This window comes from Homalodisca vitripennis, chromosome 1, assembly GCF_021130785.1.
Source record: "Homalodisca vitripennis isolate AUS2020 chromosome 1, UT_GWSS_2.1, whole genome shotgun sequence".
Lineage (NCBI taxonomy): Eukaryota > Metazoa > Arthropoda > Insecta > Hemiptera > Cicadellidae > Homalodisca > Homalodisca vitripennis.
In genome coordinates this window covers 88,956,403-88,981,548 of record NC_060207.1, presented here as the reverse complement: position 1 = coordinate 88,981,548, position 25,146 = coordinate 88,956,403, and the positions used below count along the sequence as shown (strand labels likewise).

Here is a 25,146-nt window from a genome sequence, read left to right as displayed (position 1 = left end):
TCTTAAAACATAATGTTAAGCTTGAAAGAAAGTAAACAATTCAAATTATACGTCAAAAACATATAATGCCTGAACCTAGCACCACATCAAGAGCAGAACAGATGTCAAGTTTCTGTTATTGTAACACTTGACAGTGGCAAATGTCTGTAATCAACCTACTTATAATAATTCACATTAAAAAGTTATAACATAAGTAATTGTTGTCCACAGTTATCAGTTCTTAAATTAATCCTTATACAAGTTTTATGTTACACAGATAGAAAAGACAACCCAGGTATGTAACCTGGATTAATAATGATTATATAATTATCCATTAATATTATTATTACTCCTTCTAAGAAATCTAGTTTATAATGTAATTTTACCTGAGCTGCGATGAGTGCTGGCTCGGCTTTCAGCAGGTCTGCCTCACAATCTTGCTGTTTCTTGCTCACCTCCTGAGCTATCATAGCCACCTTTCGCTCCTCACTGTCAGCTGCAGACAACCACACCAATTAATTTGTTGCAAGATCGGAGCTTAATATGTTGCAAACATAATACCTTGGAAACTAACTTCTTACCAATTGCCTTCTCCTTAGACACCTTTTCAGTCTCAATTCCTACAACTTCAATCAGAGCATCAGCAGCATCATTCTTTATTTTTAACTCAACTTCTTGAACAGCAAGTTTAGCTTTGAGATTGTCCACCTAAAACATACATTCAATGTGGTAAAAGTTGCTTTATTTATGGATACTGGTAGCAAGGGTAAAATATGCTATTGAATTTCCTTATCGATGTTATGTATTGAGCTTATTCTTTCAAAATGCCATGGAAGAAGTTTAAGCAAGAAATGTGTGCCAGATTGTGTGGTGCCTACAAAAATAAATAATAAAGTTATAACTACATGCAACTCCTTTCTTTAAAACTTGTTATTGACAATGGGTAATTAAAAAATATAATAGAATTGGATATAATCAATTTAAGGATTATGATGGAAAATGTCCACAATCTTTTCAATACGCCACTAATGCATGTATCTATAACTGTTTATTGAACTCTGAGAGGAACAGAGAGAAATACATCTGATATGAATATGATTGCATGATCTGCCATAACACCAATCTTAAAATTATTAACCAACCACCTGTTAATCTGACCAATATGTCTTCAGCGATCAATGTGGCTTCTTTGTCACAGACTGTCTACTTTTCGATCATCTGATGCTATTTTCTTTGTTAAAGTTGCTATCCTTCCTTTTTAGGTTTAACTTATTTGGATAATTATATGGAATCATGCCATTATTTTTATTTTGTCTAATTCTATTGCTTGTTTCATTTTAAACTTCAGCTAATCACAATAAAGCTTCTTTCACTCATCTAGGTTACTGGTTTTACCAGTCTTGGTTTAACACTTGTTGACTGAAACTCTTTACAGCGTGGAAGGTGATAGTTCCTACACCGCCTGTGTAAGTCTAAGAATTAAGGGTGGTTTAATATTACATTTCATACATTATTAACACAACCAATAAAATATTAGAAATAAAACTGGCATATGATGTAAATAAATGTATCTCATGGACTTAGAATTCATATAAATTGCTCATTTTCACACATTTTTATGTACAGTACCCTTTATCTTTTGATGGAAAACTAATAGTATGTTTTTCATTCGCTTTTTGTTATGTGCTTGATTTCTATTGACCCACTGTTAGATTTTATTCTTCTATTTTTGAGACTGATAATGTCTCTCTTTAATCTTTATTGTATTAAGTCTGGATGAAATAGTACTTATAATACCAATATGTATATTCAATTTATATTGCTGTAGGGAAACCAGGATCATTTACAAAAGGAGAGAGAGACAAGTGTTGTGAGTGTAGAGTTTCCTGATAGCATAGGCTTATGTGTCAGTTACTAGTCAAATAACACAAATAGCACAGGGCAGAACTAATTCAATATTGACAGATTATACCTGTTCGGCCGTACTCTTGAGTTTATCTAGGCCATTCTCCAGACGATCAACCTTGCTGGCCAGTTCGGCACTCTTCATCTCCAATAGCTTGGAGTACAGTGAGATCTGCTCCAGAAAGGACTTAGGTGTGGTATAGTTGTATCTGCGCTCACTCTGCAAGTACACTCGTGACGTTGCGTTCACTTGTATGTGGACGTAAGCCATGAACCGGGCTACAGACTCGCGATAGTGTTCCTGTTATAAATAAGAAGTTAACAAATTTAATATGTATGAGTAAATTAGACAATAGATATAGATATGTAAAACTAATTGATACATTTCATTGAGGAAGTCAAAATTTAAAATTGTGAATTAAATTTAAAATTGAACAATTGTTTAGTTTCTTTCTACTGCAATAATTGCTATATATTCATTTATTTATTAAATATTATCAGACGATAGCAAGATAAATATCTGTTTTGATTACAAAATAACTTAGTATCTTATAAGACAGAAAACATCATGAACAGCCTAAATAAATTTGAGAAAAAGATGAAATTCCAAATTGAGTATATTTGAAGAATATCAGATCGCAACAATATTTTATTTTACATGCTTAAGTACAGATGAATCAATTCACATTGCAGCGTAAGAAACCAACAATTTCAAATATCACTAGTATACAGGTGACATTTAACACAATTCTCTATATAGTCCTAATCAATCACTCACCACTCAGTTTTAGTATCTCAGAATTTGATGCATGTATGCTTCATGACTTAAATAGAAAAATATAAGCATTGTATGAAGAGTAAGCATACGTAGGAGTTGAAATGGAGTTGCAAACTCTCAAAGAAATGTTTTTTTTGTTTTTAAACTTCTCGATATTGATGTTGAAAGATCAAATTTTATGCTTTCAGCAAAGTAAAAAATTTTCATGATGATTAATTACCCATAGAAACTGCAACCTCTAGAAGAACGATATTTTTTTCATAATTTTGATGCCTCTTAAAGAAAGAATTTTAAAAAGAAAATAAGTAAAATTGTTTTAACTGATACTTCTGTAATTTATATTATTTAATTTTGGGGGGTTTATTCACATTTCTATTGCACTTTCAATTTGGTGCTCAACGGGGGAATAAAAAATTGTATTAATAGTATGCACAGTCAAATCAATTGTAAGTCCAATTGTTAGAATACTAAAACAAATTAATATAATTAAGTAGACATTAAAGTTTTGTAGACAAGTTGAATTAAAGTTTATACACTTTAAAGGTTGAAAGAATTTACAAAAAAATACAAGTGACTTATTCTTTTTTATGATTTATAGTTCAAACTGGAAACTGTTGATAAAAACAAAGTCTGACCATTTATTTACCATAGGGGAGGCTTGACTCTTAAAACAGGAAAAAACTGTGGTACTGTATATTAGGTTAAGAAAAGGTTTAATTAAAGTTTAAGATTTAGAGAATAATTTATAGAGAATGGTACCTTTGGAGGTTGCTGGAAAGGGAGTGATGAATTAGGAAGCGATAAAATAATTAATTAGTTCAACAATGAGGACTGGAAATGGCTCTGGTGAATCAAATTTCTACTTTCTGTTGGCCACTTTACTGCACTATAAACCGTCATTAAAGGAAAATAAATTTAGAATTTGGAAATATTAATTAAATTGAAATTATACTTAATAATAATGTAGTATGTAATGTAAGTAATGTAATGTGTAGTAATGTAATAGTTTCCAGAACAGTGTGAAATTGAATGTGGTGATTGACCACATGAAAACACGTTGGTATTAGGATGATTTGACAACTATAACTCAGTTATTAATAAAATACTTAATTAAATATTATACATATATTAAATTTATACTGATTTGGAAATATCAATAAATAAAATAAGATATTTCTAAAATAAGAAGGGTGAGGGGATTAATTAAATTTAAAATAAATGTATAAAGAACATTAGAGGAGATGAATTGTTATGATAAGACTAATATATTTCAGTGCTTATAATAACTTTTCACAATTCCGACTTTGGGGTTCCAAAACAATGTTCTTTAAGCAAAGTCTAATTGTTCTGAAATTTATCAGGAGATTAGAATTCTCCCAGTGACCATCACATCTCAGAAGAGTTTATTATGCTATTTTAGTTTATGTGCTAAAAAAAGATATACCTGTGACATTCCCTGTTATTCAATAGGAAATTGCATTCAATGCCGCGGGTAACTGCTTGTAATATTATCTTATTAAAAATGTCCATGTTTCATACATTATGCGCTACTTTCTAAAATCACAAGAAATAAATAAATAATCAGATAATTTAGACTTACGTATCAGCACAGAAAGAAGGTGATAAAAATAATTGAGTATATCAGTAAAGAAATAAGTGCAATCATAATCAAATTCAAGCAACTCACAATACAATAAAATTATGTGTAATTTAAAAATAAATAAATCTCAGTAAAAAAAAACAAAAAAAAAACTGTGTTTGAAGGCTGTACTGAAAGAGATTATTTAATAGGTTAGGAGATTCATTTCCTAAGATATACGTACCTAAAAGATAAATTATACGTTTTTACATGGGTGGCAATTTTTAATGATCCTGATTATTTATGTACTACACAATTAAGTTAGACACACCTACCGGTAAAACTTCCAGATCTTGCAAGAACTTTTTAGAGACAGAAATAAGTGCTTCCTGGGGCCACTCATGGAACCAGTTGATAGCTGTGGAGTTGACTAGGGCAGGGAACTTGCGGGCACGGATTCGCAGCGTTGATCCAACTGGAGAGAAACACAGGACCACCTTCAGCTGACGGCGTACTCGGTCTATGAAGAACTTCCAACAGTTCTCTCTTGTGTCCAGTAGCCCTGCACCTTTCACCTGGTGATGTTTGATAGACAATACTGTATTAATCTCTAAAATAGTTTTTTTGGTTAGTTCCTTTGTATTTAAAATGATGTAATCAGCGAAAAACATGCAATGTTATACTGAGTATTTTTACAAACGTAATAAAGACAAACAATGAGTAAATCTTATAAATTAAATATTCTATGAGTAAACATAAAATGATAAAACAAGGTTATGGAAAAGTTTACTTTGAACTCAGAAATCTTAGTTGTAAGAGATTTAAAGACATCTGTATATCACACATTAGCTTCCATAATAAAATTACTAAATGACCTAACACTTGATTTTTATCTTATTCAATGATTAATGTAAGTTATCAAAGGCTATACATTAGTATCAATAAGTTAAACATTAAACACACTACAGTTGCTCATTTTAAGAATTGTAGAATTAAGTGCCAACTAACAAGTTTTAAGTTACACACACTCCCTCACCTCATTCCTTACGCTGGAAATTATATTTTCTACCTCATCATCTGGGAAAAGATCTGGAACTTCTCCAGAGGCTAGCAAATCATTTATAAGCACTAGGAATTGCTCACTTGGAACCTGGGCGTCTGTCATGAGAAACATGATGCCAACATTCTTCAGTCCAGCCTTCATGTAGAGTCCAGACAATTCCATCTGGCCAACAATAGTAGGAAATCATTAGCAATAAATAGTTTTAAAAATGCTTAGTTTATATTATTTTGTACCTAGGGAGTTAAAGAATAGTAATAAAAATATTCTACATTGAAGAAAATTATGAATACAAAAAAGTGATTTTACAAATAACGGACCTTTAGATCAAGTATTCCATAACCTTTTCTCAGTTGGACTTGAGCTACTTCCAAACTTGATATGAAAGCAGCCAACCTAGCCAGTGACTGTTTACCACTTCCACCCACACCAACCAGAAGGGCACTGCCTCTGGGTGACTCAAGGATTCTGTTGATTCTGGAAGAAAGTTGTGGCGTTATTAAACATTATGTTCTATCTAATATAACAATTTTATAATGATCATTCTCCGGAATGGTGTTTGCCTATACAAATAACAAATAATATTAGGCACAGAAAAGTGACATGGTTTAAATCAATGCTTTGAAGTTACAACTGGGTACTATATAAATATCTTTGGTGTGATAGCATTTGCTTTATTGTATGGATCTAGTAGAAATACACAGTGGGCTCAAAAGACTATAATTATCTGTGGCAACCTTATCTGTAATTTGGAAAGTAATCAAATCAAATCAAAATGTCTTTATTACGTGAACATTAAGTACAGTAATTTGTCAAAATATAATACATAATGCAAAGTTAGATAATTACAGTTTAATAGTGTCATCATTGTGAGTTTGAGGAGGTTTATGCTTTCAATTTTTAAAATCACGTGGTTCCAGTGTTAGCAGATTCCAGGAACTCTTCAATGGTGTATACAGGTCTCTTCAGCAAAAACTCTCGAAGTAGGTTCTTTAGTCTGTTTCCTGTCAGGCTGCGGAGGTAGTCTGGTAGAAGGTTTTTAAATTTCCGGCCAATGTATGAAGGTTTCTTCTCGTATAAAGCTGTTTCTGTGTTTGAGGTAGGGTGAGCCTTGAGGCATGGCGTGTGGGGTAATTATGGAGGTCCATGTGAGTCTGCAGATGTATTTATCTACGTGCAAGATGGCTTCATAAATGTAAAGTGCAGGTACTGTAAGTATGCTAGGGTCTGGTAGGCCTGTCGGCAAGTTTGTAGTGGCTCAAGGTTTGCAAGGGTCCTGACTGTGCCTTCTTTTGGAGTACCAGAACTCTCTTGAGGTTTTCCTTGGGAGGTTCCCCCAGACTATAAGGCCATACCTAATGTGAGACTCTATTAGCGCATAGTAGGCTATTTTTGCCGCTTCCAGAGAGCCTACCCATTTAATATGTTTAACAACGTAGATGCCTGTACTAATTTTATTGCATATGTTGTTTACATGATCTGCCCATGTGAGTCTGCTATCGAGAGTTACTCCCAAAAACTTGATCTGGTTAGCCACTGATATATTGGGAATGCTTGCTGGTACCTCTTTCTTCCTGCTAAAGTGTACCTGTGTAGTTTTTGTCAGGGTTTATTGCTAAGTCATTTGATTTACTGTAGATTATGGCGCTTTCTAATGATGTGATAGAGTTTACTGTACAATTGTTCAGCTGTGTCATTTCTTAGAAGAAGAGTGGTATCATCTGCGTACATTATGCAGCTCGTACTTTCATTTTGAATTAGAGCTGGGAAGTCGTTAGTCAGCAGAATAAACAAAATGGGTCCCAACACAGATCCCTGTGGGACTCCTCTAGTAATTGGTTGAGGACAAGATCTGAACATGCTAGTGACGCCAGATGTAGTATGCTGAATCTCCACAATTTGGGATCTCCCTTTGAGATAACTATCAAACCACTTGTTTTTCCAGACCTGTTTACTCCCCAAAGCTGCAAGTTTTTTAGAGATGAGCTGTGTCCTAAGCAATCAAAGGCCTTACTGTAGTCTAGGAATAAGGCAGTGACAAATTGTCCCTCCTCTATGCTGTCAATTATAGATTCGACCCAGACTTATGATGGCAGATAAAGTAGATTTTCCCCTTCTGGAAGCCATGCTGGCAGTCAGTAATTAAGTCCTGTTGTGTAAGATGTGTCATTAGTCTCTTCAATACTATTTTTTCAATAATTTTTTTGAAAACGTTGATATTAAGGAAATGGGTCTATAGTTTTTTTGGGTCAGTTTTTGGTCCTTTTTTTTGCTGGGATAGACCTTGGAGACTTTAAGCTTTTGTTGGGAATTGGCCCAGGGAAAATGATTTATTTATAATTGATGCAAGAGGATGAATCAATTCCACTGCGCAATGCTTTACCAACTTTTGATGAGAATCCGTCTGTACCCACTCGATGATTTGTTTTTTAGGTTGTGTATTACTTGACTTACTTCTTCCCATGTTGTGGCGTCAGATCAAATGGTTGTATTAAAGGGTGTGTTAAGAGGTTTAGGTCCTCTTCTAATCTGCTGTCTCCTGGCTGTTGGTTGTTTTGCTGTAATGTCACTTCTGCTATCTTGAGTAAAGAAAGTGTTTAGTTTGTTCAGCTACCTGAAGAGGATTGTCTACCACTGCATCGTCAATGTTTAGCTTAGGACAAACGTTTTTGCTAAGTTTTTTGGCATTGGTCTCTGTATGTATTATGTCCCATACAGCTTTGGATTTGTTGTCAGATGTCATTATTTTCTGTGTATTTGCATTTTGTTGCAACATCCTTAGTTTTCTGTCGTACTTCTTTTTATGTTTACCATAGTTTCTTTATCTTGTGCCCTTCCGGTAATTTCATAGGTGTTTTGAGGCTCTTAAGTAGGCAGCTTTTATCTCAGCTGATTCTTGGTCCATAGTAGTGAATTGGTTTACTATTAGTTTTATTTTTTTGCTCTTCTTGTGAGGCAGGAGATGTCAAGGGCAGTTTGCAGCACTCCTTCGAATATGTTATATGCTGTTTCCGCATCTTCAGCATTATAGACAGTATCCCCAGTTTTTTATGGAAAGCAGTGACTTGAGCTGGTCAAGGTTTCTCCTTCCCATTTGTCGCCGAAGAGTTTGCGTGTTGTCGTCATTTTTACAAAAGTCCAGGCTACATATTTGGGCGGTATGATCCGATAGTCCAGTTTGTAAAATTGTTTGCACTAAGGTCATGTTCTGGAATATTAGTGCATATACAGTCATTGAAGTGCTTGTGTCAACTGTAATGCGAGTTGGTGGCAAAGGGAGCCTTCTTATGTTTGTGTGTTGCCAATTCGGTTGTCAAACATCAGGCTGTCCGGGTTGTTGGGTTTTAATCTGTCAATGTTTATGTCTCCTGTCAGAATAAACGGACCTATTATGTGCTTGACTATTGTCCAGAATGTTTGATAGGATGTCCAAGCTATTTTGAATGTTTACCCCGGGAGGGCGGTATACGCCAAGGAGAAAGAGATTGCTTCCCTTTGATTATAATATGTGCCATTGCAGCCTTCAAATAGTTTTTCTTCGCAGTGGTTACTCATGTCTATGGCCTCTATATTGTTTATTAAGTTGTATCTACAATAAATAGCAACCCCCCCCCAGTCTATGTTCTTTTCTGCAGTATTCAGATACGAGAGAGTATCCTAGAAGTTTTGTGGTTTCAATATCGCTTTGCTTGAGACCGTGTTCTGTTAGAAACCAAGAGGCTGGGCATACTTCACTTAGTAGATGGTTTAGCCGGGTTTATTTTTGTATTGAGACCTCTTATGTTTTGATGACATATTGTCTAGGTAGTCATTTTTTATCTGCTGAGTGCTGCCTAAAAAACAGTTTGTTTCTGTTGAAGATGACTCTGAGCATTGCGGAATTTTTATATTACTATTGCAGCTTGACATGTTGGTATGGTCTAGAAAAGAATTGAGTGGTGTACGTCCTGCTTGCACCAGGATCTGATGTCCAGGTTCCTGTGGAGATGGTGGCGGTAGAGGAAGGTGATGATTAGGTGTTGCCAGGGCTATTTCATCTGTCTCCTGTCCTAGTGTTTCCAAGAGAACTGGTGAGATCTGAAGCAGTGCCTCAGAAGAAGAAGTCATTGGCATCATGTTCCTAGTGACTTGCAGAATTTTTCCTGAGTTTTAGTCATAATCTGAAGGTAGAATTGAATATTCATTGCAAAAAACTCATCCAAACTTTGATTTTCAGGCTTCAGTTTTGCATACATAGTGGCGATTTTGTAAATTGTGTTTTTTTTTCCTTGTCTGACTTACATAAAGCTGAACTTACAGGGAAGATGTGTTCTCTTACTTTAGTCAGTATGGATTCAGTGTTGTTAACGCAGATTTGTCTGGCTTCTGCGGTCAAGTTGTGGTGAGGCATAGTCCTGGTTGTCAATGTTGGTTCAGTGTTTGTTAACGCAGATTTGTCTGGCTTCTGCGGTCAAGTTGTAGTAAGGCGTGGTCCTGGTTGTCAGTGTTGGTTCAGTGTTGTTAACGCAGATTTGTCTGGCTTCTGCGGTCAAGTTGTGGTGAGGTATAGTCCTGGTTGTCCAATGTTGGTTCAGTATTTTAACGCAGATTTGTCTGGCTTCTGCGGTCAAGTTGTATTAAGGCGTAGTCCTGGTTGTCAATGAAGGTTCAGTGTTGTCCGAGGTCAAGTTGTAGTAAGAGCGTAATCCTGGTTGTCAATGAAGGTTCAGTGTTGTTTACGCAGAATTTGTCTGGCTTCTGCGGTCAAGTTGTGGTGTTGTTCAGAAGTGTGATTCACACTTTGAGTGCTAGCTTTGTACTTAGCAGCTTGGAGTGATATACTGAACAGGTTTTGTTTTTGCAAAGTGTTATCCAGTTGGCTGTTCTTCATGGTCCTGGTCATGTGACCTCTAGCTGAGGAATGTGGACTTTCCTTTCTGTCCAACATGGATGTAATTTTATTATTCCCTGGTTTATTTAAGTGTGTATTTGAGTCAGAGTTAATAAAGTTGTCAAGGAATGAATTTGTGTAGACTTTAAATTTGTTTATCAGCTCAGTAAATCTAAACTGGTTTTCCTCTACTTCTTCCTCCGCTTTTGACAAAATTACTTTATAGTTCTGTAGCTCTTGTTCTGTCTCTTTCCCTCGTGAAAATTAATTGAGCATTTTCATTTCTGAGAATGAGAATTTCATTATCTGCCCATTTTGTGGTTTTAGCTAATTCTGCTTCCAAATATTTTATTTTTTCCTCTGACTTAGTTTACAACGTTTTCAGTTGTTTTAAGTACAGCATGTTAATGATACTGAAGGTCTTTTTCTCAAGCTGACCTGTCCTTTGGTTGGATGTGGAAAGTTTATTAGATATAAAAATAACTACTGGATTGCTGGTACCATAGACGTTTTTTCAAGCAAGACTAATGATGTGGATACCTTTTTATAGCCTTTTTAATTCTTAGGCTTATGCGGCCAATGATATAGCTATAATCTGAGTTTTCCATTTCATATTGCGCCATAAAATTACTAACATTATTAAAATCTTAAACATCTTACCATCAATGTGAAGAACCCTCTCCAGTCAACAAATATTAAATCAAAACTGTCAGTCAGTATGAAAGCTTTAATAGGCTAAATGTTCTTGGCCTCTGAGTTTATATACAACTATCAGGAGAAAGTTTTTTTTAAAAAGGCCCTATGTGATTAGAATTTTGTCATCTATATGTAGGAGAAACATCAATTTTCTAAATATTTAGGCAAATTACCAGTGAATAAGGAAAATGAGATAAATCTCAGCACCGATTCTTGATGAAATCCTCTTCTTATGGTCATTGAATTATTAGCCTTTTCAACCCTAAAAGTTTCGTTGACAACTTGCTTTACTTGAACAACCTATTTTCCTTGCAGATAGCTTTTTAACCTGTTAAATGCTCGAGAACTGATCTTCGTCAGCAGCGTTTTGTGACCAAGACTATCAAATGCTCTGCTATAATTCAAGAACACACTAGCTTGGTTTTCTCATTCTTTAGGTTATCGATAAGGTGAAAAATTATGGTTGATCTTCCTGAAATTAAGCCATATTGCTGTAGAGATATGTTGTTTGTTTCAAGGTCACATCAAAGATGTGAAAGTAATACCTTTTCTATCTCTTTTGAGAATGTGGGAACCAGGAAGACAGGTTTGTAACTCTGCAACACTTTCTATTGCCTTGCTTATATAAACATGTAAATCAAATAGTTCAGTCCTCACACAGAGTGTCCATTTCTCATGTTATTATAAGGACTGATATGGGTTAAGCCAGTGATTTGTCGATAATTTGAAAAACGGTTAAACCATTTATCCCTCTTGATTGTATGTATTTTAGTGAAATAATTACACCTATATCATCTAAAGTATTGTACAACCAAACTTTATGCACAACACATTTTGAAGCCCCCTTGCTGTTAGTGGTATTTAAAACTGTCTTGCTCTTGTAAATTAAATGAGTTATACCACCTTTGCTGAGGGTTGTCTCACTTAAACATAAACCATAAAGCCATAAACCCTTTCTGGAATGGAATGGCTTTATCCTCTTTATTTGTGTTTCATATGTATTTTTCATGGCCCTTAATGAAAATAGTTATATTGTTCACCTCTGGATTGCTAACTGCATATCTGTTTTGTATACCCGCCTGATGATTTTTTTTAAAGTACATAAGTGACATGCTGCTGTGAATGCATAAAAAGAATCAGGTCTCCTCTGATTCAAATACTAGTTAGTGAAAAAAGCTTTTGAGGCTTAGGTTTTCTTGGCTTTGATTTATTTTTAACACTGTTGTAGGGTTTTCATTACAGAGTTATGCCCACATTGCAAATTTAATGCAGTTTTGGGGAAGGAAATAATGCTGGTTTGGTATTTTGTGTCAGACTGATTATTAACTTAAGTTATAATGTGTTTAATGTATAAATGAAAGATTGAAACTTACCTGCAAACATGCATCATGGCATCTTCAAACAAGACAAGATTCATGGCTGCCACAAGGTCATTAAACGACACCAACGCTTCTTGCAGGAGTTTTGTCAATACTGGCCACTCATATATCGGCATGTATTTAGGCTCTCCGATTCCTTGTGCAAAGTGGCAGTAGATGTTTGGCCTTTCAAGCACGGCCCCTTCATCCAATTCCTGTGACAAGAAAACACTCGATAAGCTAACAAAGATTTGACACTACAAACTGTGAATGATCTTAATTCATAAAAGTTTAACAATTTCTGTCTACGTGCTGTGAAACAAAAGTTTCCTTAGCACTCTACGGAATAAGCAGCCTCGGCCTCTGACATTACACCTAGACAATGCTAATCCAGCACATGGATACGGTCACTGCGCTAAATTAGAACTTCTTCCCTCCCTCCGATTTCACAGAGTTATGGCTTTATAACTTATATTGTTTGACACAAAGAATATGAATTGGCTTTCTGATATGTTTAAGCATAAAAAATAAATATTATTGTATTGGATAAACATATGAACAAATAATAATTGTCATGTTACTGTAGTTTGCAATCTGTAAAATCTTTTACATGTTCATTAATAGAAAATGTAAGACATAAACTATCTTCGACGAGCAAGGTTCCCAAAATTTCTAGAGTCTATTATTCAGGACACTGTTAAGACATGTATTACAAAGGAACCATATAGTTCCATTAAAACTATTAACTTACAACCAACCCAGTAAGAACTTTGTGTGTTATAAACTATCAATAATTCCTTAAAACATTATTGGAATTCAAAATTATTGGTATTAGCATTTTAATTACATTATTTTCAAAACTTCTGTATACTTAATTAAATTTGATTATTTTCCTAATTTTTAGCCATTAAAGTGAACAAATATAAAATTTTGCTATTTTAAATTGTCTGAACAGACTATCAAATAAATGTGCTTAAAGAAAAATTTTCACAGTTTTATAAAACCATTGCTGCAATGATTTTGGAAATACATTTTTGTTGGTAAAAATTACTAAATGGTGTTTAGCCATTAATTTTCCAGTATTAAAATCATAACATGTTTCTAAACCCAACTGAATTTAGAAGGCAAAAATATATAGTAAATGCAACATTTTTCATTAATATTGTATAACAGAGTGTTATTTTCCGTATGCATATCTATTATTGGCATTTAAATTTTCTTGAATAAAATACGCTTGAATTAGAAAGTTTCAATTTCGCTCAACTGAAATACTATGTATACTTAAGATACACCGTAAGGTAGAAACTGGAAAAATATTACAGATGTATAAATTTCAACCATTACATGTTAACCTTATTGTGTAAAATTTAATAAAACCTATCTGGCAGTCTAATGCTTCTTTCTTTAAATGTTGTCATTGACAATGAATGATTTGAAGAGGTAACAGCATTTTGGACATTTATGATCGTTGTATGTTAAAAAAATAGAACACTGCATTTTGAGATTTAGGATCTATTCTCTTCTTCCAGATTAAAAAAACCTTCAAAACAAGATTAAGCAAGCACCAAAAATTAAAAACTACAGAAAATATAGCAATGAAGTCACCAAACTAAAAAAAAAAATGTTGAGGACCAAAAAATACAAAATATATCCAACTCAAAACACACTGTGCATAACAGGCAAATTGGGCACACAAGTACACACACTCCAGATAATGTCTTACACAGTAATTTTATGATGCGCACTTTTGTTGTTGTTAATAATACTTTGGCTTACTGTTTGCTTCACTGGTCAACTTCGGTGCTAATTCAGGCATGTGTGAGAATGTTACTTACATCAAAACTCTTCTTGACTATGTCTATTTGAATTTTCATGAAGGCGTCAGAGTCCTTGTCGTCTGTCAATTTGTCTCCATAAACTCTCTGGGATTCATGCATCCACAATCTCACTAGGTCTGTCGGCTGAGTGAGGCAGTCCATTGAGCTGAATAAGAGTCCCTACAGAAAAATAATGTACACCATTAAGTAAAAAGTTATAAGGTTTACTGAAGATGGTGGCAGTAATGAATTAAAAATACTTCTAGTTTATTCTTGATTTAATCAAACATTTCAATGTAATGAACAAAGTTGTGAATATGTCCACACACACACAAATCGCTTTCTTTGAAATGGTGGGAATGCATATTTATAGTAGATTAAGAAATAAAATTGGAGGGACCATGCGTGAACATGATTTTACTAGTTATACACTCTGTGACATTAATTTGAGGAAAAAACCGAATGCAGCAAGCCTGTGACCATTGCAAATGGAATCACAAAGCAATGTACCAGAGGAACAAGAAAAATATAAAAGGATCTGTTTTGCACTGGTGAGAGGTACAATACTGATTAGACCTATAATAATTTGATATAATTCCAAGACTAAACCAAGGAAATAGGATGACAGCGAACAGAGATAAGAAAACAAGGACTTACATGGTTTGGTATTAGGTTTAAAGATATTCATATTTTTCAAGAATGAATACCGAGGATACAAACAAAGACAGCGTGCATGTGGCCTTCTAAACATTCACACATGTTCCTTTAGGGAATTGAAACTAATCATAAGTAAGAGATATGGCAGTATTTTTGTGCTTCTGTCACATAAAAACTTTATGTACGATTGTGTTAAAGTTTCTGTGTAAACATTACTATCGAGCTCCATCATATTGAATCATAAGTGGTTCCACCAAGAAAGCTACGTTTAACATTCTTCAACACTACCTAAAAAAGAAGTATTTCTGAAATCGCTGGAGCTTTTTCAGTGATAATGGAATGTTGTACAGCAATTTGAATTATTCATCAGTGCTTATAAAAACTGAGTCATTCTCTAAATACTGCTCATTAAACTTAAAGTCCAAATATTCTAAAACGTATCAGAAAATTAGGATACATTCCAGTGACAATCACTTACTTCAGGAGTGTTTGGTATGCCATTTAAAAAGAATATGTTTATTGTGTCTCTGTTATACAATGGGAAACTGCTTGTGAAGCAGCGGGTGACTGATATTGTTTTGATAACTTCACACCTATTTATGTAATGTAAGTAAGCAAAGCTAATATTATGGTTGTAAGTATCAAAACTTATCATAATACATAAAATAATAATTATATTTTTGTCTAATGGAAATGCTAAGTTTCATTTCTACATGATAAGTACCATTTGAAATATTGCAAACACATACAGAAATATGTGAATATCTTACCGCCTCTTGTACTGACAAGAATGTTTGATATCAATTTCCTAAACGCAATGAAGTGTTAGAAAATTGATTTATTTATAAAAAGTTGACCTGAAAGACGTTAGAGAGATCTCTGAGGTTGAAGATGTAGTGGAACTTGATGGCAGTTGGGAGGAAAACTTGAGCTGCCTTGTTATGGAGGGCAATGGTAGCAGCCACCACGTTAGGGCACAGTCGTGTGACAACGTGTGGGAACCGGTGCTCCACGTTGGCAAAGTGCTGGCTCAGAATGGACGAATAAATCATGTTGAGTGACTCTGTGTTCGGAAAGCTGTATGGGAAAAGTTTTAATGTTTTACGAGTCAATGCCTCAATATTATCACAAAATTCAGATTAACAATACATTACAGAGTTTAAATAATGAAATGCTATACATTTATACAATTAGGGTATAGAATTCTAGGTTTGATGTCTCATTTTATTAAGCGAAGTTGATCTAAGAAGACCTCTCTAACATGTCACCTGGGGACCTACGGCTTTAAGGTGACTTCTGAACCACCACAAATGGCTGCAAAGGCGTACTCTGCTTGCCAGGATAGGATCGCTCAGCGGTCACCCATCCAAGGAGCAACCCATTCGTCGTTGCTTGACCCAGTTAACATGCGATAACCGCCGTACGTAGCGGACTATGCAATTGGCTTTATGAAATATGACTTTAATGTTCTGTTTAATAAATTAGTAACTTTAGGAAAAGCCTATCATTATAGGGATTTGAATGATTTAAGGTTCAGTTTAGTAAAATAATTCACAAATTTGATACACTATGAAAACAATCTTGTGATTTTTGCTTATCTTTGAGAATAATTCAATAAGTTTAGGAGTCACTTATTTTATTATAAAACTTTTACAATATCTATACAAATCTTCTTAACAATTAATAATATAATAGTGTGAAACTGAAGATATAATACTAATGTGAAATATCAACTTTAATAATCTTCTAATGTAACGGAAAAGGAAATCAGTATGCTGAATAGATATTACGTTCAGATAAATATATGGCTATGTTTTACAATTTAAATATACGTCTGCACCAAAACCAATATAAATAAGCTAACAAAATAGTATTGTTCGCTGACCAGACAGCGAAAACACAGAAGTGTCTTTGCAGGCGGGGATTGATGGTGAAGCTGCCCGCCGTGGGGTTCATGCAGGACACATACTGACAGTTGTGGATGTCCTTGAGAGTCAGTTTGGTACGATCATACCAGTGATTGTAGTCCAGGTGCTGCCTGATCAGTGTATGGGGCTGGACAGTACCGTAGGCATCCACCTAAGCAACAGATATCCTTGAGAGTCAATTTGGTACGATCATAGCAGTGATGGTATTCCAGGTGCTGCTTTATTAGTGTATGGGACTGGACAGCATATCTTCTAATTTAACGGAAAAGCAAATCAATATGTTGAATGGGCATTATATTTCATCATGGACGTAAATGGACCTAAAAACAAGGATATGTTTTTCAATTTTAATATATATCTGCACCAAAAGAGCATGCTGGTGGAGGAACCACTTTATAGTTTAATGGTATTGTTCGGTAAAAAGAAAAAGTTATACAAGTATAAAAGTAAACACTACTCTTATATTTTAGTATTATTTTAAAATGTTTGTGCCAACAGTGACTTTTCCATGTTTAAAAATTTTGGGTATATTATACAAGTATCATTTAAAAATAACAATATTGTATCTTATCTTATAAAAGGATTTTCTATTAACTGTCCTATGAGTTGAGATTATTTTGTTGAGAAAGTGTTGAACTACTATATTTTAGCTTTTTTGTCGTAAACCAAGTTTTCAACTACAGGATGGTAACTATTACTTTTAACCGCCATTGTCGTGGGTCAAGGTATGGTGATCAAGGGGCCAAAAGGACTGACAGTCGGCGCATTTTGAATACGCCTTATAACTTGCAGTGTTGGCCAAGAGTACGGTTTGTACAATTATCCATATGTCGGATTTACATTTTTTGTCAAAAGTGTCCTGTTGTAGTAATGTCGGCCTATTGCTGAGCAAATAAGGATTACTCCAATCTGGCGAGGATGTAGTTGAGGCACGTTCTCACAATGGTATTTCACAATATTATAGTCCATTGGATCATACTTGTATGTTTGGTCTGGAGTGCATATTGGCTAAACGTACACAGTTGTAAATTTGACCAGTCTTGAAAATGTGGAATATCGTCCAATAGTTCAGATTTGTACATTTGACCAATAGTCAGTATTGAAATTTTGGCAAAAGTTGCACTGTTGCATTATTGTTGTAAGATTGGTTAGTTTTAAAAGTATGGAGGTTTTAAGAAATATTTTGAAGTCTTTAATCGAATGTAGTTAGTGCTGATCAAATAACGGTTAAATGTGAACTGTTATATTTTTGCCAAATTTTTAAAATGTATAAATAAGTTCAATGGATAGGGATCCTATCTTTCACCAAGAGTGCATATAATTAACCTTGGATAAGAAAATTTTTTATAAAACTGTACAATAGTTCAGTATTGCATTTTTGGCCAATTATGTAGTGTTGTATTAGCAACCAAACGTCGACAGTGTTGTAAACTTGGCCATTTATGAAAATGTGGAATATTGTCCAATGGATGAAAATGGTATGTTCGGATACGATTGCCTTTTGTTTGTGAAGTTTTGCACGACTGTAAAAAAGGTCAATATTAAATTTTTAGCCAAAAATGTACGGTTATATTGGCCAAATGTGCAATGTTACTGCATTGGATAATTTTTAAAATGTTGGAAAATCGTCCAATGCATACTTTTGTCAGGTATGGATATTGTAACCTTGGAAAATAGAACAGTTTTATAAGACTGTCCAATAGATTATTTTTGGAATTTTGGTCAAACACGCACTGTATTACCTTCAACCAGTTTTGAAAATGTAGAAAATGTTCCAATGAATTTGAATTGTACATTTGGCCAAGAGAACAGCGATGTAAAACTACCCAAAAGTCTAGTATTCCATGTGTAAGTGTAATGTATTATTGGCCAAACGTTCACTGTTAAAACTTTGGCCAATTTTTAAAATGCGAAAAATCGTTACTATGCATACAGTATTGTAAAACTGTCCAAAATTTCAATACTCAAAGTTTGACTCATTCCAAAACAGCTATCATTGCATTTTAGGTTAAAAGTGCACTTTGTGATATTGTACACTTGATAGGCCAATTGATAAGCCTACGGTGATTTCTTTAATCAGTTGGTTTTGGCCTCCCCAGAGGTGTAGTGGAGGGGGAAATCTTTCTTATTCTGATTATTCACGATGTACTTTGTTACATTACACAAAATGTACTGGTAGGAAAGTTCATGTTGACTGTTCCTAAAAAATTACTACTGGCGCAATTTTTATTTAAAGGGGCCTGAATTGACTTTTACCATCAACGCGCATTGATTTTCTCACTGACTCCCCCATCTGGATTATGCTTCAAATTGTAAATGCTGTGTTCCGATATATAGTACATATATATATATATATATATATATATATATATATATATATATATATATTATATGCTGCTACATATTTTTGAGAGTTTATATCTCTTTTATTTTGCTATAAAATAATAGGCCATTGGGCATATTTTGTAACGCTATTGCTACTATATCAGTCGTTTGATATATATATATATTAGGTGAGTCACCGATAGCCCAGACTGGCTGCTTATAACGATAAAACCATCCGCCGCATGGTCCTTTGTATGGCGGAGTTTTACAAATATCGGTTAGTTATCACAAACTTGCCGATCATTAAAGGCCACTGTCTGTGCATATGTTTTAAACAAAATAGCTGATATGTTCTACTCACTTCTGGCATATTCATGTCATCGATGAAATACACAAGAGTTTTGTTTCCTGGAGGACCATAGTTTCTGCCAGCCTTCTTCTCTAAAGGTTTTTCCAATATTTTCTGAAGCATTTCTAAAACACACATAAGTATAAAACTTATTGTAAAGTCATAAATAAATGGTTTATAATTTATTTTATTGTCCAAAGTTTCATTTAATCAAAGAACTACTTACTGAGTGAAATACCATGCAATTTCACTTATGAATAATATTTTACTCTTTTATTTATCTATTTATAATTCTGGGGCTTATAAAAAGTACCTGCAGGAATTGTGAATACCTACCTGAAGAAGTGTAAAAGTTGAAAGGAACATTGACAACGGCATAATTCTCCGAGAGACTTGTGAGCTTCTCGTTGACGAGGACCGTCTTGCCGCAGCCTGCATTTCCTATTAACATCACTGGGTGTTTGTTGTCCATCAGTAAATCCACAAAGTATCGGATACGGATGGATTCTGCAGTGTGGACCAAAACTGCCTGTTATAGTTAAAAGTGTGATAATTTAAACAGCTTATCTGAGTAGTGTATACAAAATAAGAATACACTGAAAATGTTAATATATTTCTATATAGTTTCAAAATTGAATGATATTAGAATGCAGTTTTAAGTATTGAAAAGGTTAACTTGTTTGTCTAGATGTGCTAGATTATGTAACAATAAAGGAATACTATATTATTATATCCAATAAGAACCTGTAAAGGCATGTCAGGATCCAGCTCAAACTTAGGCAGTCTCTCAGTCCACGGCAGGAACTGTTTGGTCTCCGAGTCAATATAATAGTCGAACACTGTTCCTTGCGGCGGGAACTTAACAGATTTGAACTCGTTCACCCACCATTTTGTGAACTCTACTCTATGATCGACTGTCTGTAACAAAATTTATTTATTATTGTAATCTGTGACTCAGTTCAAATGTTTGAATAACAGGAAATCCACAATACCTGTGTGAAAATCTTTAAAAGCCTTTGAAGAATCTTACGCTAATGATCTTTGATATTGTTATAAATCCTACCTGATCTTGGAACATAGCTGCCCCAAATGCCCACACGCAGGCGAAACAGAAGTACAACTCGTGCCATTCCTTAGGACAGTCCAATGGGGTGTTGGATGGGTTCAGAAGACAGTTGAGCAAGTGACACAACATCTGAATGTGAGCCATCTCCACGATCGGAGTGATTTTCTTGAAGCGAGTCCTCACATTCTCGAGACACGACGGTATGTACTTGTCAAAGAGAATCACCAAATTGGATTTTTCCGAGGTGTGTTCTCGGGTTTCGATCCAGCTGGTCACGTACCTTTGGGATAAGAATAGGTGTTGGAGATGAATTGAACACAGTGAAATGTTCAAATCTATGAAATTGTGATAGAATTATTCCAAAGAATTGCATAAAGCATTAAAACACTCATTAATTTCTCTATTGAGATTAAATGACGTAGTGTATAAGTGAAAGCTAAATATTTAGCGCTAGAATCTATAAAATTACACTTGCGTAATATATATAATTTAAAAGCATTTTTGTGTCTTGAAATCATAGCTTGTTCAAGAAGTAGCGACCTGTTTTAACTTTGGAAACTAGGGGAGAATGCAATGGTAAAGACTAAACAAATATAATGAAGTTATGGCTAAATGAGAAAAACTATTATAGTGGAATTTTAAGATGCTTACACTTCATAATTTATAAGCTTAATTATTTCAATACCTGAGAAGTGTTGAACGTCTAAACTGGGCTGAGGCACAGTAACCGCGTGTGGGACCAAATTGTTATATTATAGGAATAATTCTAAAATTTAAATTAGAGATATAGAATGAACGTACGGGTTCCAGCCCAAATCCTGAGGGTTGATGTAGAGAATGCCAGCTCGAGAAACAGAGGCTGGGGTAGCGGTCCGCAGATTGGAGATCTCAAATAGCAGTCTCATGGAGGGGTTCAGGGCTATCCTCTCATTGCTGGCCAGCGTTAGAATCTGACACAATAATATCATGAAGTTTGATATCACTTTCCTTATTTTAAATAATGATGGATATTTAAGTTTTACTCATTGACAATTTAAATTAATTCTAAGCAGCCATTAAATTATACCAACCCAGTGATATGAATACAATATGGGTGAATTATGCAGTAAAGTTTTATAACATTTTGGATTATTATGTAATTAAAATGGAAATCGGAGCTAAACTAAATTTAAAATTATAATGTCTTCACCTTATTGTCGTCCATGACAGTGTTCAGTGACTCAATCCACATTGGGTCGATGTCACCGTCAAGTACGATCCACTTGGGGTGTTCTCCGGAAAGGTTCGCTTGCTCTCTCATAATCACCGAGAACAACCCTGTGCAACAAACATTACTGAGAATATACTATTTCAAGACAGTGTTCCATAAATAATCCATATTGGGTCGATGTCAATACTGTAGATGTCATCAACCAGTATAATCCACGTGGGTTGCTCTCCAGACAGGTTTGTTTGCTATATTTTATTTTTCTTACATAACTCTCAGAGTAAATGCAACAAAACCAATGGGGTATCTTTAATATTCAATTAAATATTTATGTAACTAATTTCATTATCTATAGATTTTTATTAATTTTAAGCATTGTACTCACCATCTTTCCACTCTCTTGTGGCTGGGTTAATGATACCAAAGAGTTCATCATTGGTGACTGCCTTAGGGTTCAAGTCGTTGAATACGGGTTTGCGTCTGATGTTTTGGTAAGTCTTGATCAACGTCTTCCATACCTGGGTCTTACCGGTGCCAGCATTACCGACTACAAAGACCGAGTGTCTCACTTCCAATAGTTCCTCCAGCTGTACAACCTGGCAAGGACATCATGATCATGTTCCAGCTTGCATTTGTTACTTAGTAGTGTAACAATCTATACTCACTACTTGACATCAAATAAAGAATAACAACAAACATATTTATTTTGACATTTTAGTTACTTTAAGTATAAAGTTGTCCTCAGGCTGGAGTAGGAGGTCCATGGCGGCTTGCTTGACAGTCCGTTCAAACTCAAGGTCACGTTTCCTGGGCACATCAAGGGCTGGGAACAGGTCACCAATGAGGCCCATGAACACTGGCACGTCGTCTGTGATAATCTTCGGGACGTTGAAGTCACGTAGGGCGCGCATTAACACTTCCTCCTCAGGCCTACCAGGATCTCCTCGCTAAATGATCACACATTTTTTTATTCTAGCAACTTTTGAATCAATCATTTTAAAATGTTGTAGTACTAAAATTGTACTACTTTAGTATAGTGTTATTATTTTCTATAAGATTTGTACAATTATTGACAAGGATGAAAGCAAGGAGTTAAACCAAAAAGGGTGCTAAAATTTCGATGAATGTAATAAAAATATATAACAAATTAATCTATCTAGTTACAGCCGGATTTAAAAATTTGCCACCCCAGTTTGTTGGATTTTTTACAAGACAATATATTGTTTTTCATTCTCAACACCACAATTTTATTTTTGTATTTCATGGAGACTTAATAATTCTGAGGCCAAAGTCTTTATAATAACATCTTACAAACTATGAACAGAGTGATAAACGTATGAGCCAAGATCCGAGCCTTCGTCTGCCACCATATTTACTATTTCATGGATTGAATAACACATTACCTTGAGAGATCCCGCCACAACGAGCACGGATTTGATGGCTCTGAGGCCCCAGTCATAGTGGTCTTGTTTGGAGAGCAACTCCTTACAGAGTGTGTACAGAGTAATAAACTTGCGAGCCAAGATTCTGGCCTCCTGGAATCCCTCTGCCACCAACATAATCTCACAAATCAGCTCGAAGTCTGGTACTACCATAGCGCACGGCCTGTGGACATGTCCATTCATCTTTCATTATTGTCTCCAATAGTCTATTATAGGCTATTATATCATTGTAACATTGTATTTGTACTGTATAAATTAAAAATTGTAACCATGCACTGTTTTTATATATACTAGTATTATATGTAAAACATTAACGTCATTAAATTTTAGATTTAAAAAAATACAACACCTGTTTTTTCTTGTCAACCCACCTGAATACCACACCACAATAGGGGGAATGGTGTTTATTATATATATAGTATAACATTTTACTAAGAATGAGAGTCTATTTAGATGATAGTTTAAACGGATCACCTGAAGAGAGCCTTGAGGTTCTCTGGCAGTTCTGTACGACCAGCATACCCAGGGTTCATTGTTATAAAGATGCCTACTGTAGGAACCATTGCGATCATTTCACCCATAAAGTTGAATCTTGACTTCTTGTCTCGTATGGCATCCTCATGAGCAAATAAAATGACATATACTTAAACATACAATATAAATTCGTACTCTATTGCAAATTTTATTTAAGTTGACTATTTATTAAAGAGTCACTATGGAATAGATTTGATCAAATTGCAAAGTAAATTAAATTCAAGCTAGTTTCTAACTACATAGCTTTCAGTGACATATATCCTTATATTCTTTGAAATTTACAGGTATCCCAAACTAAATTTCTTAAGTAAGGAGTAATTGTTAAAAGTAGACTGTATGGTTATTTGTTGAAATGAAGAAACTTTAGAGTCTTGTGAAATTTATATCTTGAGTATTCAGATATTGATGAGATATCAAAACGAAAAGTTTCAACTAAATTTTGATAATGTAACAAATTGTTACTTTATAATGCTTGTATATGGTTATAGTAAGCAGTGGTTATGGCCGTTGTTAAATCACAATGAAGTTGAAATTTTATTGTAGAAAAACAGTGTAAATAGCTAACATTTGCGTCTCACCTGGACAGACTTGACTTGAACAGCGACCACAGACAACACCTCCACAGAGATGCGATTGAATTCGTCAAAACATCCCCAAGCCCCAGTCTGAGCCAACCCCTTGTAGATATTGCCACAGGACTGAGGAAGAACACGAGTTTGTCAAGTTCATATGAAAATATTATTGTAATACTATAAATATTTTGACAATTTTCACAAATGTTTACCTTATAGTCCATTTGCTCTGAACAGTTGAAGACATATACCATGATGCCAAGTGCTCTGCCCAAGTCCTTGGTGGTTTCAGTTTTACCAGTGCCAGCCGGTCCTGCAGGACCTCCTCCCATCACTAAGTGGAGGGACTGGAACATTGATAAAAAAATAATTTAAAACATTACACACCGGATTCCTACTCCTATGATGTATTTAAGGGCCGTTTCAAACGTACAACCTATACCACTCTGTAGCCATCGTTTTGTAACTAATGGCTAACCTGAAATAGCCGAATATGAGGTTCTCAGTGTTAATGGCATGCACTAGTGACTTTTAGTTTTAAACTAAGTTAGTGTGTACATACTCAGGATTTGTACCTGAGTAAGAGTGATGTAGCATCTGTCGGTCAAGGGGGTGATGACAAGGCGGGGAGTGTTTCCCAGATACTCGTGACAATAGCGGAACTGAGCATCACAAATGTTGGCGAAACAGTCACGTTCTCTCTCATCCCATCTAGACACCCCACACTTATCATCATCAGCATTATCATTATCAACAGGGATTCTACATCATGATATTGTGTACCCTTAACTAATAATAAGTAGACCGTGATGGTAATGGCTATAAATCAGTTTCTGATGTAGTCTACACCTTTATAATTTAACTAACATAACGTGTACTTTCTTTCAAATCCCCTTAGGACACGTGTTTTAAGGACACATATTTTCCAGTTTCATAACAAACAAAACATACAACAACAACGTGGTTGTGACATTGAATAGTACTCAGCACTGCTAAAAATATCTCTCGTAAAATTTGCACGTCA

General features: G+C 34.7%; 1 protein-coding gene across 1 annotated transcript in view; it reads right to left on the bottom strand.

Annotated features, from left to right (window-relative positions):
* The window catches only part of LOC124369129 (dynein beta chain, ciliary), a 106,831-nt gene that overhangs the window by 36,385 nt on the left and 45,300 nt on the right, over positions 1 to 25,146 (bottom strand). The window contains exons 34-56 of the mRNA XM_046826935.1: positions 24,698 to 24,833; positions 24,335 to 24,469; positions 24,129 to 24,248; positions 23,491 to 23,633; positions 22,978 to 23,179; positions 22,297 to 22,521; positions 21,960 to 22,170; positions 21,557 to 21,684; positions 21,169 to 21,317; positions 20,365 to 20,647; positions 20,046 to 20,219; positions 19,638 to 19,830; positions 19,314 to 19,426; positions 16,585 to 16,778; positions 15,557 to 15,776; positions 14,061 to 14,222; positions 12,241 to 12,440; positions 5,622 to 5,778; positions 5,278 to 5,466; positions 4,577 to 4,816; positions 1,952 to 2,185; positions 561 to 687; positions 366 to 475 (exon numbers count right to left, since the gene is read on the bottom strand). Coding sequence (XP_046682891.1) covers positions 366 to 475; positions 561 to 687; positions 1,952 to 2,185; positions 4,577 to 4,816; positions 5,278 to 5,466; positions 5,622 to 5,778; positions 12,241 to 12,440; positions 14,061 to 14,222; positions 15,557 to 15,776; positions 16,585 to 16,778; positions 19,314 to 19,426; positions 19,638 to 19,830; positions 20,046 to 20,219; positions 20,365 to 20,647; positions 21,169 to 21,317; positions 21,557 to 21,684; positions 21,960 to 22,170; positions 22,297 to 22,521; positions 22,978 to 23,179; positions 23,491 to 23,633; positions 24,129 to 24,248; positions 24,335 to 24,469; positions 24,698 to 24,833 — 4,045 coding nt within the window. The remainder of the gene's footprint in view (positions 1 to 365; positions 476 to 560; positions 688 to 1,951; positions 2,186 to 4,576; positions 4,817 to 5,277; positions 5,467 to 5,621; positions 5,779 to 12,240; positions 12,441 to 14,060; positions 14,223 to 15,556; positions 15,777 to 16,584; positions 16,779 to 19,313; positions 19,427 to 19,637; positions 19,831 to 20,045; positions 20,220 to 20,364; positions 20,648 to 21,168; positions 21,318 to 21,556; positions 21,685 to 21,959; positions 22,171 to 22,296; positions 22,522 to 22,977; positions 23,180 to 23,490; positions 23,634 to 24,128; positions 24,249 to 24,334; positions 24,470 to 24,697; positions 24,834 to 25,146) is intronic.